General features: G+C 35.8%; 1 protein-coding gene across 3 annotated transcripts in view; it reads right to left on the reverse strand.

The window, feature by feature from the left end:
• Positions 1–17,669, reverse strand: part of ASCC3 (activating signal cointegrator 1 complex subunit 3) — a 256,841-nt gene that overhangs the window by 223,549 nt on the left and 15,623 nt on the right. For all 3 annotated transcript variants that reach the window (XM_042812582.1, XM_042812567.1, XM_042812576.1), the window contains exons 2-4: positions 17,390–17,533; positions 15,794–15,944; positions 10,093–10,676 (exon numbers count right to left, since the gene is read on the reverse strand). In XM_042812582.1, coding sequence (XP_042668516.1) covers positions 10,093–10,676; positions 15,794–15,944; positions 17,390–17,479 — 825 coding nt within the window. In that variant the 5' untranslated portion in view covers positions 17,480–17,533. The remainder of the gene's footprint in view (positions 1–10,092; positions 10,677–15,793; positions 15,945–17,389; positions 17,534–17,669) is intronic.

Here is a 17,669-nt window from a genome sequence, read left to right on the forward strand (position 1 = left end):
AGAACAGCCAGTATTTACAAAACGTTGGTATTGTGCTGTCAGTTTACTGCTGTCCCCTTCATCCGAGTGCCTTTTCCTGTAAGCCGCAGTCCATTGATGCATTACACCCACACTAAATATGTTTATATTGCTGCTCCTTTTCATCAAGCCAGACTGGCAATTATTTTTTCCACATTTCATTTCCTCAGTTTTATTTCACATGCTATGTTCTACACTATTCACCTCCTGAAAACACATTTCCAATTATTTTTTAGCACCTTCTATGTAGCAACGTTGAATTCATCTGATAAAAACTGTTCTCCTTATCAACAGGTGGTGCCCTATTATTAACACATTCTCTACCTCAGATCAGCGATGAAATACAGTTGTAATACTGAAAGTGACTGGTAGTGCTTACAATTAATTTCCTTACTATGAGATAGAAACATACAGACCTAGATCTCTTCATATGTTCAGCTTATACAACATGGATGCCTTTATGTCTTCAGCATCTACAGTGTTGTTTAAAATGTTAATCTAACTGACGTGTCAGGATATTTTATTTGGCTACTTTCAATGGCAGGAAATTCTGCCACTGAAAAAAGAAATTCTTCCTGCAAATCCATTCACTCAGCAAATTTCAGTGATTTTTTTTTTTTTTTTAAATGAACCTAAATTTAGCCTTAGCAAGAAAAGATTTTATAATGGCTTCTACGTTAAAAAACCTCAGTCATTTTTCTGCCATTTCTACAAGTAGTCTCCACAAACCTAATCTCAGTAAGCTTTGAACCTCAATAAACATTGCTAAATAATACAAGATAGTACTATGTGTACTATAAATTCATATACACACACGTGTTTGAAAGGTGTTTCAGAACATCTATTGTCTCCTAAGATAAGTAACTGAAGTAGTGAATATGGTAGCTCATAAAAAACTGTATTCAGCTGCTCTATCTAGAATTAGCTTAGTCCAAGTTATTACAACATAGAAATCATTGCTGTAATCTAACTCACTTTTCCATTTCAAATAAAAAGAAAATTTTTGTTAAAAGTCTTATGCATTTATTACTACATCTGCTGCATCATTTGTTCAAGACTATAGTTTAACCCAGTGAATTTTACTATGTTAATAGTTAAAATTAGTTGAGAGTTAACCAGTGAGTCTGTACTCACATAACAAATTCCTTTGTGGGAAAGTCTCATAAAAACACAAAGGCAAGATTTCCCAAGGCACACAGAAACACACATTAGTGAAATCCAAATTTTGTATTGGTGTTATTTTGCTGACTTGGAATGTAATATAGCAGCTGTACATATACAAACATTTTAGAATTCACTTTGGAAGAACGAATAAAAACTTAAGTACATACTAATACAAGTAACAAAATCAAAATTATTTCAAATGGAGAACAAACATCCAAGTTATTTTATTGATGCTAGGATTTTATGCTTGAGGCTTTGTGTTTGCTATCACACACCTCAAATGATCGGCATTCATCACTTTAAAGCTTTGCTCAGTTTTCAAAATATATTCACTTTTCCTCTTTCCTGCACTTTGGACAATCAAGTCAGCCACTTTCCCACTCACTGTAGTTCCTGGTTAATTTGAACTTGGAGCATCAAAGCAATCACTGGTAGTTCAGAGCATCAAGCTTCTGACAAGTGGCTTTCCAGTGGCAGAACATTCACGTTTGATTTTTGTAAGAGCCAAGCATTGTGAAGTCTGACAGTTTCACTCCAGCAAGCAGCAAAAAGCTGATGCTTCATAGTTTGCTTAAAGAATTGCTTTTTGAAGGCAAAAATACAAGGAAAGAAAATCACATGTATACTTTCACAACTTGCATTTTTCTGATGGGGAAGCTAGGTTTGTAGCCAGGCGAATGTCCACACAGTGTGTGCAAATCAAACTCTGCTTGCACTCCAAGCTTATAAAAAGCATTAGCCAAATACTGAGTGCAAGCTTGTCGCTCAGCATTTTTCTCTAAAGCATCTCTCTTGGAGCCTGCATAGCATGCCAGAAGTGCGATCTCCAAACCAGCCCTTAAGTGTCACACAAGTCCATAACAAATGAAATGAGATAGCATTCTTTACAGTCACTATTATAATGCGAACTGTGAAGAGGTCAGAGCTCTTAACATGAATTACATATTCATACTGCTCAGGGAGCAATACAGACCTGAGAATTATTTACCTGAACTCAGGCTTAGAAGTAACCATTGAGTCTTTCTTAGGTCAGCTGTTTACTTATTTTTTCTTTACTGTTTATTTTTAAACTAACAGCAAGAATGTATAGCTTTTACTTATAAAATATTAATGCTAAAATTCTTACTGCACTTGAAAGCAAGTATTTCACAGTGCACAAGAAATCAGTAAATACTGAGAAGAGTGCCTGCAGTGTGTCCTACTGACAAAAAGCACACTAAATCACTAGTAGGAAATAAAGTCTGTACACTGGCTTAGTCTTATTCTCAAGTAATGTGATTTTGTGTGAAGCTACATATGCACTTCCATCACTTACGTAGTAAGTATATGTAAGTGCTGGTTTGCATTTTAAACTCTACAATGTGCTTTCTTGGTGAACTGTATTTCATTGCAATTTCACAATGTTACATCTGTCTTAGCTTTCACACCAAAAGAAATTGAAATGTTCATATAAATAATGATAGGCTTTTAAAGGATATTAGAAATTTGGTTTTATAAATTAATACTGTATTAATTTTCTCATAAGAGAAAAATGACCATTACAAATTCCTTGTTATTTCAGGAAACAAAATGAGTAATTTCCCTGAATAACAAACATCCATTATTTATAAATACTTAGTTTAGGAGACCAATTTAACACATCTGAAATCAAGGTCACTTGACAATGTAATTGCAAATACTTGTAATACAAGGATTATTTATTTCCTGTACACTATAATTCTTTATATTACTCATAAGGTTAAAAAAAAGGAACTCCAAAGGTTCGCTCCATTTATTTATGAAGCAATTCTACTAACAAGGAATCTGTTACAAAACCAGAAGTTTCTGAGCTTCAAAAAAAAAAATGTATTAGGCTAAGAAAGAATTCACACTTCATTTTGAATCAGGAGTAACAAAAAGACTTAATACAAAATTAGGAATATACTTGAACTGGATGATCTTAGAGGTCTCTGAGAGCTACATGTCCTTCCTGTAGTGGAGGCCCCAGGCCTGGGCTCAGTACTGCAGATGGGGCCTCACAAGAGCTGAGCAGAGGGGGACAATCACCTCTCTCTCCCTGCTGGACACCCCTTTCTTAATGCAGCCCAGAACATGATTGGCCTTCAGGGCTGCAAGTGCGCACTGCTGGCTCATGTCCAGCTTTTCATCCACCAGGACCTCCAAGTCTTTCTCCGCAGGGCTGCTCTGAAGGAGATCTTTCCCCAGTTTGTGTAAATACCTGTGATTACCCCAGCTCAAATGCAACACCCTGCACTTGGCCTTACTGAACCTCATTAGGTTTTCATGGGCCCACCTCTCCAGCCTGTCTAGGTCCCTCTGGATGGTTTCCTCTTCCTTCCAATGTATCAACCACACCACTCAGCTTGAGAAAAGCCTGGCTCCAATTTCTTTACCCAACACCAAATGACACTGTTCTCATCCCCAGACTATCCCCAGCTCTTTGAACTCTCCTCGTGCACCAGATACTCCAGTGTTTCATCTCTCTGTCACTCTGCTGGACTCATTCCAGAATATATTCACACCAGACTCCACTCTAACCTTTCAGTTTTTACTTATTCATCTTACTGCTCAAAGCAGAGCAATAAAAACAAACAAACAAACAAAAAAAAAACGATGTATTCTCCAAAATAAAGGGCAACAGCTAATGTAAGTCATTCCAAAAGCACCCTTTGTTATGGTCAGACTATAATGTTATATACAGTTACTTTTCAATTGTAACTTCAACTTTGGGAGGCAAGGAAGGAAGCTTTGATCAAATAAGATGAGATCACACCAGCTACAGGAAGCAACAGTAATTCAAGAACTACAGGACTTTTTGAAAAGTCATGATAGCTGAGGGTGAAATTTAGAGAGTTCCAGAAAAAGTCCTTTCCTTGCAACACTGTGAAGGAATACAGCAAAGACAGTAACAAAGATTATCCAGTGGACTTTAAAAAATTTGATTTCACAACAAATCACTTTATAGAGCAATGAAGTACACAATATGAAAGTGCATATCAGAAATTCATTTGGTAGCCAATATTAAAAAGAAAAAAAATGAACAAAACACCATAAACAGAGGTTTTTACACACACACACACACACAAAAAAAAAAAAAACAAAAAAAAAAACAAATGGTGGTAACTAAAGGGCTCCTAGGAGAAAAAAACATGACCCATTGACTACTACACTTTTTTTTTTTCCTGACCAGAATTAACAAAACTGAGCAGTCACAGTTCACCGTGAATGATGTGCCCTCAGATTTCCAAGCTACAGTGAAGGATTTGTCCACTGTACTTCAGCTTAAAACCTGAAGAAATTCTAAAAAAAAAAATAAATAAATAAAAAAAATAATCACCACTGCAGGCTGAAATACAGAGTTTTTAAGACATAAAATTCCATTACATAGTATCAAGAGTAGTTTGAGCAATTGGAGTAGCTTAAGTAATAAAATGACATTTCCCCCTGCGCTAATGCTGAGAAGCAAGAGTGGAAAAGGAAAGACACACATTTACATCCAAGTTTGCCTAATTTGAGGAAACTGTAGTTGTGAATATCTTATTTCCTTTTTCTTTTTAACACAGTAATCATCACCTAACAATAGCTGTATATGGAAATTTCCTATTCATAAGGAACAGTGCAAGTTTCCAGGAAGTGATGATGCTATACTAGATTTGTTTGAGTAGATTGCAAAGACAGCTTAAAAGATTATCACAAGGATGGGTGAGGGGAAGCACCCTATCATCTCCTGCTATGTTTCTTTTAGTTATTGGGTCATATTCCCACATCAGAGAACAATTTAAGCATTTTCAGCTTTAAAAATCTCCGGGCCTGCTTACCATTCTGTTCTCCACAGGCCTTTTGACTTCACTAACCGCCTCTTACCATAACTCAAATTTCCCATTTGAAAAGGAAATTTTGAATCTTACTCCCTTCCAAGACTTAACTTCCAAACTTTCATTAATTTTAATTGAAATTTAAAATTGCAGGTCATCTCTAGTTGAAGAAAAAAAAATTTGATTTTGCATTAAAGAATAAACTAGTTAAAAAGGATGAAGTATGAATATAAAAGTGATCACATCAAAGCTAGAAACCAGAAATTCCCTGTCCTTGTAGTCTGAGTACAGGACAATCTTTCAGAAATCTTCAAAAACTGACAAAGGAAGTTATAGTACAGAAATACATATACAAGAGTAACAACACTGTGAATAAATAAATAAATATATAGACACACACACATACATATGATTTGGAAAAAAAAAGATTTTAAAAAAAATATCAGACATGCACGTAAATGGAAAACTTCATAAATGCAGCATGAGCTTATTAGAGATACATCAGTTGGTCTAACACTTCATTGATCTAGAAAGTAAATAACAGTTGTCTCACATCTGGACTTCTTTTAAAATAATGCAGTGTTCCACATGGGTACTTGCTAAGTTCATGAAGAACTAATACAGTAATGAGAAGTTGGCAAGGAACTGCCTGGAGGATAAATGAAAGGAAAGGCTGTGTTGAAAATATAAAGTTCTTTAATAGTCATTTTTTAACAATTTAATGGTTTAAAAAAAAGGAACAATTGCAGCACAGGGAAAGTTATCACAGGAACAGCCCTTAATAAAGCCAGATACCAGATTACAAGGGTTTGCTTTAACTACTTATGCAACAAGATTGCAGAGCACTCTGGAAGAAAGAAGCTGGGACAGTTTTCCACATCCTTTGATTCATAATCCTTCTCTTATTTTAAGTATTGTATCACTGACAGGAAAGTTCCCTTCCAGATCCTGAGAAACTTTATATAGCCTTTACTCTCCTTCACTCTTCTCTGCTCTATCAGAAAGGCTGATGGCAGACACAGAGAAGGTTTCTACCAGATCGTTGATTGAACAAATTAGTTAAGTTCCCCTTGCTTTTGATCCCAAGAGCATTTACATGTTAGATCCACAAAGCATATTAGCAGACACTCATGATGAGATTAGAGTAGGGCAAAATAACATAGATAAACTCAAGCAGAAAAATAAAAATCAGTATATTGCCACCGGTGACTGAAACTAAAAACAAGTTAAAAGCAGAAATCTCAGAAACAGAGCTTTACATACTAAAGAATGGGGAAAACTGTCTAAAATCCTATTCCTACATCAACCATTCAGAGAAGCAGAAACACCACAATGGAAGAAAGAAAAATCAACACACAACACTATTTTTAACAAAACAGTAAAATAATGTATTAGCTTCTGTTCTGAAAGAAGCATGAAGAAGACTGATTTTAATATTAAAGTTACAATCACCTAGCTCCGATTATGACTGTATTAATGAATGGCTTTATATAGGGGCATATTTCTTCCCTATATAGGAAAAGATTCTGCCCAACTCTTGACTACTTTATTTTGAACATATCAAATCCATATTCCCTACCCTGCACACTTCTGATTTCAGGTCTACTTTGTTTTGAGGTGAATGTTTCTGACCCTTGGAGTAAGGCATCAGCACCTCCAAAGTCCCCATAACCATCTTCGGTCTCTTACTGCAGTGTCATAAACACCTGAGGAACCAGGTGATGACAAGGAAGAAGCTAACTATCAGTTTTCAGAATGATAAACTCTGAATTACTCTTAGAAATTAAATAATGGGAAATGTTTGTTTCCCCACTGTGAGGTTTTGCAATATGGTTGGATTATATTTAATTGGAAGTCCTGGAGCTACAGTTGAAAGACATGTTGTAATGCAAAAGTATCAGTGCTTCTGTGTAAGATTTACTGATCCCCCGCCAAAAAACTGCAGGCACATACTCATCTTTTTAACAGAGAGGTAATGCACATTACTGGATGCAACCAGCACACTCTCCACCCACCAACATTACTGGGGGTGGTAAGCTAGTATTACTGTCTACCCTGGGGTTTTTCCCCCAGCTGATGGCAAGATGCCTGCAATCACCCCTTAGTATCATGGAAACACATTTATGTATGTATAATAGCAGGAGACAAAGTATCATGAATCAGGATAAGAAAGGTCATTCACAGAAAGCAAGGATACTTACTTACAGCTACAGAGCAGTTTCTCACAAACGAGTTTCTTCTAGCTAGTTGCAGAAGCTAAAGGAAGTTTACTTGCATTCATAAGCTAACATAAGTCCTTTCTCATGGGTTAGTTGCCTGTTCAGGTTGTGATACGTATTTTTCCATACACATAGGCATTACCATTTAATGCACAGAGCCAAAGATAGTCACAGCCATAAAGCAAACCAGAGAAGCCCAAACAGTGAACTCCATGCCTTACTTTATAGGCAAATGAACATATCTTTTTTTTTTTTTTTTTGCTTTACTGTTCTCCTTTTTCACATCATAGCCCAGTGTTGATCCAGTCACTTACAGAGCTTTTAAAGTTTTGTCTGGAAAATAATATCTAATCTAATACAATCAGTGACATTAATGTTTCCTATTTGTGAAAAGTCTTTCCTTACATTGAGATAAATAAACTGGACAGGTTTTTATAATTTTGCAATATAAACTAGATCTTCACATGACTTGGACTCCACTAAGGGTTTTTTCTCTAGTAATTTCATCTCTATAGGATATTTCTCTCTGTTTTGTTATCATAAACAGATAATATATCTGTGAGTTTCTGTAAAAATAGAGACAGACATCTCCAGTCTACCATTCAGAAATAGTTTGTAGATAAATTATGACAAGAGTTCACAGGAAAAAGGGATGTAGCCTCTGAGAATATGAGAGCATAACCAAAGTGGTACTGAACAACTCAAACTTCTTCCCAGTTATTCTGGAGGAGTTAGGGACATGAATACTGAAATGCTCTCAGATGCCTCAAGCTTTCATTCCCAAGAGTAGAAACAGAGTATGAGAAATGCCCTGCATACTTTCTTTGATTAATAACTAAATAAATAAAATCATCAACAGTTATTGGGCTAAACTATATAGCTACTTGTGAGCTCTTCCTATTTTTAAATAACGTTCTTGTTATCACATCATTACCATTTCATACTCATCAACAGGATCTGACACACAAAGAGAATAGCACATTCTAGTATCTGTCATTTAGTTTCACAAGGCTGTGTCCCCAGTGAAAAGCAAAAGTTATTTCAAGTACAATAATCAATTTTCCACTAACAGTTGCCAGTGATGCCAAATAAACAAACTGCTCCAAAGGAAGTGTGGAGTCTTCTTTAATAGGGAGTACAAAGAACAAGGTATTACTTGTACATCCCCAATCACTAGAACTGAAAGCTGTGCAGTGCCAGAGACAGAAGCTGATTTCAATTCCTTGTAGAGTTCATTACGTAGATAAAACAAATACAGGTGTATCTGTCCATACACTACAAAAACAGTTTATGTCACTCCTTGAAATAAACTAAAAATGCTCAGCTTCTTAATTCTTAAAGATCAAATAAAATTTTCCTAGAGATTCAATTCCCCAATATCCTCACCACCAGTACGTTCCTCTTCAGCAACAAACAGGCTATCTGTAACCTTTCTAAACAGAAAAACAAACAGACAAAGAACCTGTTTTAAAATTTGTATTTACAAGTAATTATATTTTCTCATGAGTGGTTCTTTCTTCTTTGTTTATAAGTAAAAATGTACTTTATAGAGCCTAGAGACTTGAGAATGTATTTAACACCTTGACTAATATAAGATTTTCAGTATGCATGATCAAACATACCATCTCATATGATGGATCTATGACCTAGCTCTAGAAATGGATTATCTTCAGGTTTGAGAGCACCATCTGCTCATAATGCTGCTACCAGCAACACTGCTGTAATAAAATAAATTCCCATGTGAAGGCAAAATCTGACGTCCGTAAGAAACTTTAAAGTTCCTGCTTTTACAGACAGCACAATAGAAATGCCAACTACCCTTTAAAAAAGTGATCAGTTTTGAATCAGTCTGATGTCTCTTCACATGTACCATCCCCAAACCGTGCAGTGAGCAATGAATTAATGAGGTGTTACAAGGCAAGGCAGCATGTTAACCATGTTTGTACTCACAACGAGGAAAAACAAGGTTTCAGAAAGGTACAGGTGAGATGGGAGAGCATAATGGGGAGAAAATACATATCTTTATTACTAAATATTCTTAAAAATACAACACAAGGTACAGATTTCAGACAATCAAGTGAGACTATTTTTTCCTTTCTGGTAAGGCAAAGAAAAGAAGCGAAGCCCTACTAAATAAGCTTCAAAAAGCTACATATACAAAGAGCACCTTTTCTATTATTAAATCATAATTCCTGCAACATCACTAAGATAAAAAATTTGACAGAAGCAGTTGGAAGATAGCAGGAATTCTTTCCCAATCCTATTCAAAAATAGTGTTCTCCTTCCATACATTCATCTTTCCTGTACACATCATCAAAGCCTGTTTCCTAGTCTTTAAGCATCCTTCCCTTTCAACCACTATGCTTATACTTCAGCGGCAGCCTCCCAGAATCTGTGCTCTGTCCGTCAAGTTCTCCCTGCTCTTCTTGTGATCAATCCTCCCTACTTCCTTATCAAAGAAAATATTAGCACCACCTGTGCAATCCACCACCACATCATCTACTTCCTTTCACTTCTAGCAACAAGAAGGCTCTGAAAACTTCCCAAAAAAGTTTTCTTTGGTGCAGATTTGCAAGTTCTCATACTTTTATATGGTAGTTTAAAAGAGCAATTGCTTAGAAAGAAAGTACAGGAAAGGTCAGCAAAAAAATAATAGACCGTATTTTATGAGGAAAAAATGTGACTATTCACAAAAAACACATGCTGTTTTCACCATCTGTCTGGTGGATTGAGATTGCTGCCATTAAATTTTTCTAGAGACAAAGCAAGCATAGATAACACTTCAGTAATGTGCATATTGGCATAATCTAATATGAAATAATCTGGAATTTGTGCAACATTCAAATAGATACAGTATAGATAATACTCTACTGTACCTCGTTTTGAAGTTCATCACCGCTCTTGGGAGAAGCAAGCATCTCATACAAAGTACAGCAGAGATCTTCCGTTGTTGGTCCTCCAGGGGTACCACCCTGAGATTCATTCAGATATTTTCCAACTTCAGACCATAAAAAAGAATCATCTACTTTTTCCAAAGACTTGAGATCAGACTTCTCATCACAGCAGTTCTTTAGATGATCCAGCTGGTTATTCAGAAATTTCTTATAATCTAAGCTTATAATTCTTTGAGCATCAGCCTCACCATTTACAGGCAGCTCCTCAGAGTGATCCAAATCATGCATGTCAAATGAAAACGCTATATTTTTACCAAAGAACACTCTGTTATCACCATTTTGCTCCTCAGCCATCTGTATGAGGGCTGTAAGCTGTTCTTCAGTGAAGTGAGAAGCAATCCGACATGTGGCATTACAAGCTGCAGTAGCAGATGATGATGGAAATGGCCCAAACATCTGCTTGATGGCCTTTGTCTCATCATGACCAACACATTCTTTCCCGTGAAAAGTCTTAAAGAGAAAAACAGCTCCGCTTTCAATTGCTTCTTGTCCATTTTCAGCTCCAACTGTTAACAAAAACAAATGTAATTTTATACACTTCAAACTAATTCTCATTCATTGCTTATAACATAACTGTACTCAATTTCTCACAAGTCTCATCAACAAAGATGTGAAATGACGACCATAATAAGAAGTAGCAATTGTTGCAAGCTATTGAATTATAAAATGCATGAAATAGTAAAGCATCTGTCTTCATTACCCCTTCTACTTATTAGAAATTCATATTAGGAATTACCATTGCTTTCTTGTTTTTCCAAGAGAAAAAGCATGCCTGGGTCTTATATTCACACTAGTATATTTACTGGCTTTTTAACAGCAACAGAATTTTATGTTGAAACAATGTTTATTCACTGCCTAATCTGAATATTCAAGCCAGACTAAACATACAGAACTCAGCTGGAAATTACTACATTCTTCTGGTACTACAGAATGCATGTATATTACAAAAATTATCCAAAGAAGTTAAAGCAAATAAATGTGTGAATGTATACTTACTGACTTACCTACAAAAAACTCTAAAATAATATAATTAGAGAAAAAAAATGAATTTACCTCTTACATAAATATTCTCAGAAGCGCGCAAGGAAAATATAAGCAAACACTATATTATTAACCTGAGTGTCACTTAGAATGAAAAAAGTGAATGGATAAAATAGACAGAGAGGCAGCATGCTTTTCTTTTTTTTTTTTTCCCCCCTCCTTTTCTATTTTTTAATTCTCTCTCCTTGAATATAAGAACAATATGCGAAAGTTTCTCCTATATTTTAAAAAAGTGTTTTAAGAAGCCAGGCAAACTGCTCCACCATTTTCAGAAAACTAGCATTTCTTACAAGATTTCATAATTTTTTAAAGCATCTGAAAAAGCTTATTGTCAAGGTTTACAAACTGCTACTTTCAAGATGTCTTTATTTGGTCAATTCAGGATTGTCTGGCATAACTCCAACAGAAAACAATACACTTCAAGTGAATAACTCCTCCACTGCTGCTAATTCAAAAGAGCTGCTGAAGTAAACTACTTATTTTTAAAAGATCAATATTAAATTAAAAAAAACAAAGTTGCACTTCCTGCATAACTAATTAAGTTATTTTCTTATGAGTACCCAAAACAGTCTTGTGCCTGACTCCACTCTGCTGTCCAGTTATGGTCCTACGTATTTAAGTAACCAGAAACCTAACATACAACTTCACTACTTCTCTTGAATTTCATTGAAGTGAACTGTGAAAAGCTGAGAAGCTCATGAAGATATTTTGGGTTGTATTTACATAATAATTAGATATCTAGATTAACTACATAAAAGTAAATACATACACATTCAAGATGCGTGTAAATAGTTCTCAGTGGAAATTAGGTGGTTTACTCTCCTTGTTTATCCTTAACCATAAATGAATTAGGTTTTGATTTTTTTTTTAAAGTTTGAAAACTTACACCTAAAACTGGGTTGCACAAACTGCACTCATATTCCTAATGTACAAATATGTACCATTATTTTACAAGTTTCCAGTATTAAAGCAGAAGTACACCATAGTTTTTAGTGCTAGCTCTCCTATCAGTGCCTTGTGTTTTGTGGAAACATCTCATGAGAAAATAATTTCTCACCCCTCCAAATACATGTAGCCAGTAAAATGGCAATTCTTTTCTGTTTTCTCTTTTAAACCATTGACATCATTTTGATTACTAATATTTCCCTATCAAGTGAATTAATAATTTAATAGGCAAATGAATATTGCCTAGGATGAAAGTTCATTTCCTTCAAATTAAACAAAAATAGCAGGCAGTCAGTTCACTCTTCTGACTGTACGTCTCCAATGATGATGGCTGGAATATTACTGTCCATTTCATTTTTTTTTTTCTTCTGGTCACATTATGTCTCTGTTCAGAAGCAACAAGGCTGACGATTTTGTCCTAACTCATTCTAACTAAATAATCATGCATTTATTAGTTTTGCACTTTCCTTCCAGCACAAAAAAAAAAAAAAAAAAAAAAAAAAAAAAAAAAATTACCACTATGTCTTTCTATATGCTCTATTACACTCAACCCACCATTAAAGTTTAGAGAAAAATGATGTTCTCACATAAAATAATTTTGTTCCACCAAAATGAAAATTAAAAAAATAAAAATCACACAGCTAGTACATGTTTCTGTCATTAAGACAGCAAATACAAATCTGCCAAAATGTTTTCATGGATAGCATTGTCAACTAAGAATATCAAATACTGATTTTACTTATAAAACTGATTCTTTTCCACTATCTACCATATTTTGCCCGACTGCTATACCTCATATGGTTTTACGTTTTCTATTACAAACATGAAAGTCATATTTGTCAACCCTAACTACATTTTACTGTAGCGTCTCTTACAGTTAAATTGTAACCAGTGGACATTTAAAACAACCATGCAGATCTTCTCCTCCGTTTGTCCCAGGTTGCTTGTTATGGATATAAGTATTCAGAATAAAAGAAAATGACAGTGACAAATGTCTCTCCAGCTCTAATTCACAGCTCTAATTCTGCTGGACCAGAGTGGTCCTTATTTAAACTTTAGTTTTCCTCTCCCAGATGATTCTCCCATTTAAATAGAATGTGCATCTCACAAGCAGTGCTTCCTCAAAAATGCATACTGAGTGTTAGGTTACATTACTTACAAAAAATACCACAGCATCTAAAATGAGTACAAATATGGAAACTATATATTTCACTGGCTAAGAAATAAAAGCCACTACAGGATAGCTGTTTGAATCACATAAAAGAAAATGAATTAAAGGTTCATTAAAATAAAATATTTTACCTATAGCCATGAATTATAATTCCACAATAGACTTCAAGTCTTTTATTCATTTTTGTGATAACTTATAATAAAATCATATTCCTGTAGGAAAGTGTCCTATTCTTATCTCTCAATCTGTAAAGATAGCGTTAAGACAGGTAGGCATGTAGCAAAACAATAGGAAAAGAGGTAATTGTTTTAAATTAAAAGAGGGTAGGTAAGGAGGAAATTCTTTGCTCAGAGGGCAATGAGGCACTAGAAAAGGTTGCTCAGAGAAACTGTGGATATCCTATCCCTGGAGGTGTTCAAGGTCAGACTAGATGGAGTCCTGGGCAACCTGATCTAGTGCCTGATCTACTGCTTGGCAACCCTAGCTGCAGCAGGAGTGTGAAACTAAATAATCTATCATGCCTCTTCCAACCCGAGCCATTCTGTGATTCCAGGAAAACTGGGATCCAACTGGGAAAAATTACAAGATTGTTTATTTGAAAGGCCAAATGGCAGTAAAAAACCATGTGATGAGAAAAGAGAATCATAATGTTTGGAAAGGCAGTTTGGACACCACAGGGGTAATTGTCAGACAACTTTGAAACTGATGACCACAAGCTAGAGTGGAACAATGAACCAACCTATTTTTCTGACCATAGCATGCGTTTCAAACCTGGTAGCATGGCTGCCTATATTTGCTCACGAGGGAACATGTGGGACAGATGGGTCAAGTATCCCCCATAACACCACCTCAGTGCCTGTTCCCAGATTGGTGATACTGACATCTTCCTAATATCCTAATCCTGATCGAGAAGATAGAAAGAGTACCGTTTCATAAAATGACATCAGTAGTATGTTATTTAAATGAAGTGCTGAGAGAAATCTCGTTAGCATCTCTAAATTCTTGAATGTGTTGGTAATACATTTCAAGTCCATATGTGAAAAACAGGATTTAAAAACAAAGCAAAAAGAACTAAATTAATAGCTATATTAATGCTACAGTTGCAGGATTCTCCTTAACCATCACATCTGTGTACGAAACTTGTATTTTCTATTACAGCACAGCAATAAACAACTCTTAAAAATTAGTAAAAGAACATGAATTGTGTCAACAATCTCCAAAGAAGTTAAAAAGGTAGCATTTCCTTGATCAATTATCACTACAGCTGCCCCTTTAATATATTTTTTGTGAATAAACAGCTGATAAAAAAGCAAGAAAAAAACATCATTTAGAGCATGGAACAACTGCACACTAAAGTGACCCATGAGCCAATCTGATCTCATGTCAGATTCATTGAGTTTTTTTAAAATCTTTTTTATTTTTATTTTATTGTTTTAGAATAAACGTAGCTACTTCTCCAAACAAGTTTCATTCCACGAAAGGCATCATCATGATAGCCACAACACAGGCACTGAGAAGTCAAGGCATTGCAGAGCACAAGCATTCTGCACAAACAGTAAACAGGAGACTAAACTGGGAGCTACCCTTGGGTTATACTTCAGTTGGACATTTGTCAGTAAGTCAATTCTTATCTACTAAGCCTAATTAGTAACACACAGCAGATTTTTTCCTACACCCTAAGAGGGCTCACACCACACCTTGCATTACTTTCCTCCAAACCTCATGTATCACCAATGCCAGCTCTAAGACATACACCAAACAACAGACATCTATACTGAGAAAGAGGTGGCCCTTCCTACAAGTATCTCTCTCAGGAAGACAGGTAGCCATACGCTTATCTTTTGGCATGGAGAGGTTAAATTCTCCTACCAGCACAAGCTCTACTGTTGTGTTAGAAAAAGTGTCAAATTAAAAACAAGTTTGTAAAAATAACAGATCACTATGTTTATGATATGGGAGGAAAGAATCAGATAGCAGAAAGTTTAGAATATGTGCATCTTCAGATGAATTTAAAATGCTTGCCAGTGACTGGAGATACATTTGAAATTTTTCTTCTGATAATTCACTAAAGCAAAAAATTCACTCACTGCAACCAATTTTCAAGATAACAACTGTGTGGAATTAAAGCAGCTAACACCAAGACTCTTCTTTCTTCAGTATACTGCCATGACAAAAGCAGCTGTTGCTTTTGCTTACTTATGGTAGATTACAAACCATAACATCACATAACAGTGCTATCAAAAAACAAGAAAGTGCATAAAAACAGAATCACATTTTAAAATAAAACAGAAAATGTAGTTGTACACATAGCTGTCAGACTTAACAGAACTTCAAAGATACTTCAGAGCAAGACTGGAGTTAACGTAGAACTGAAATTGTAATAGTATGAAAGTATGCAGGCAGACATCAGCTTAAAACAAAAAGCTAAGAAATTAGTTGTAGGATAATTTGAGAATTAAAACCTACCTATTTGTTTTGCTGCTTGTAATATAGTTTTCAAATCACCATTTACAGTTTGGTATTCTTTTTTGTCTAAATTGTCATCAACAAACTTTATTATCTTCTTCCAAGTAAGATCAGACTTCAGTAACTGTTCCTGTTGTTTTGTTCTTTTTTTCTGAAAATGCAAAATATTAAAATATTTTTATTTCAAATTTATGTACAGTCATTACTTTAAAATAAACAATAACAATGACAAAAACAACTTGAATGAAAGAAACTCTTTCCAATTTCACTCAATCAGTATTTTGTAACAACAGCAATTCATTTCCCTATTAACAGTTCTTTACATACTTGAGTGTCAGGAATGAGAAAGATACTTACAGGCTGCTTTACCCATTCCAAGTGAAAATTCTTTAGCAAGCTAAACTTTTGCAACTTCTAAAGAGATCTCAGGGAACAGTTAAGGTTGGAAGGGACCTCTGGGTCCATATTGCTCAACATCTGCTTGAACAGGAACACCCAGAGCAGAGTGCCCGTGCCCACATCCAGGCTGCTTCCAAGGCCCTTCAAGGAGACTTCCCAGCTTCTCTGGAAAATCCGTGCCACTGCTCCATCACAGCACAGAAGTACTTATTGGAGTTTAGAGGGAATTTCCTGTGCTCCAGTATGTGCCCACTAGTTTGGGGATCGTGCACCACTGAACAAAGCTTGGCTACATCCTCTTTGCATCCTCCCTTCAGCCATTTATAGACATCGATGAGTTACCCTGAGAATTCAGGCTGAACAGTCCTAGCTCTCTCAGGCTCAGATCCTCCAGTCCCTTTATATTCTTGGTGGCTGTAAGCTGTGCTTGCCAGCATGTACAGGCCTCTCTTGTACTGAATGGGCCAGAACAGGACACAGAACTCCAGGTGGTGCTTCACCAGTGCTCAGTAGAGAGGAAGCATCACCTCCCTTGACCTGGTAGTGACACTTTGTTTAATGCAGTCAAGAATACTGCTAGTGTTCTTAGCAGCAAGAACAGACAGCTTACTCATTTCACCTTAGTCTACAGATCCTTTTCTGCAGAGCTGCTTTCCAGTAAGGTGGTCCCCAGTTTCCTGGGGGAAAACCTCCCAGTTTCATGCCCTCAGCAGATTTACTGAGAGTGCCATATATCCTATCATCCAGATCATTCATGAAAATGTTAAGGACTGCATCCAGCACTGAACGCCGGGGTACTCCATTCATCACTGGCTTTCAATTAGACTACGTGCCACTGACCACTGCCTTCTAGGCCTGGGCATTCAGCCAGTTTGCAATCTTGTCTGCTCCCACAGCCCATTCCTCAACAGCTTCTTTATAAGGATCATGCAGGAAATAGTATCAAAGGCCTTACTGAAGTTCAGGAAGACAATATCCACTGCTCCCCACTCATCTGGTGATTTCATCAAAGAAACTTATCAAACTGGTTAAGGATTCACTTGGTGAATTCATGCTTGACTACTGATTATTTTCTTTTCCTTTGTGTGCCAAAAGACAAATTCACCATCACTAACTTTATTCTAAATACCACAAAATTCTTACTACATACACTAATAGTTTATAATTTGGAAAAAAAAAAAAAAAAAAGATATTTACCGTTAAGTCAGCTAATTCTTCACTATAATCATCATGTCTAGTGACATTTGAAAAGGAGCGTAGAGCGCCTGTAAGACGTGGCAAGGCCATCTGTTACTCATTCAGTGATCCATAGGATAAAAAATTAAATCCCAGTTCAACCACCTAGATAAGAAGGAAAGAAACAACATGGTTTTGTTAATGCTACAAACATGAGTTCATATCAGCAACTTGGAAGACTTTTGAACAAATAGATCTTGGAAGGCACTGTGACTAAAGAAATTAAATATCTCACTCAAGA

Source organism: Centrocercus urophasianus, unplaced genomic scaffold (genome assembly GCF_019232065.1).
Source record: "Centrocercus urophasianus isolate 14NV4802_14NV808 unplaced genomic scaffold, USGS_Curo_1.0 seq_10, whole genome shotgun sequence".
NCBI classification, from domain to species: domain Eukaryota; kingdom Metazoa; phylum Chordata; class Aves; order Galliformes; family Phasianidae; genus Centrocercus; species Centrocercus urophasianus.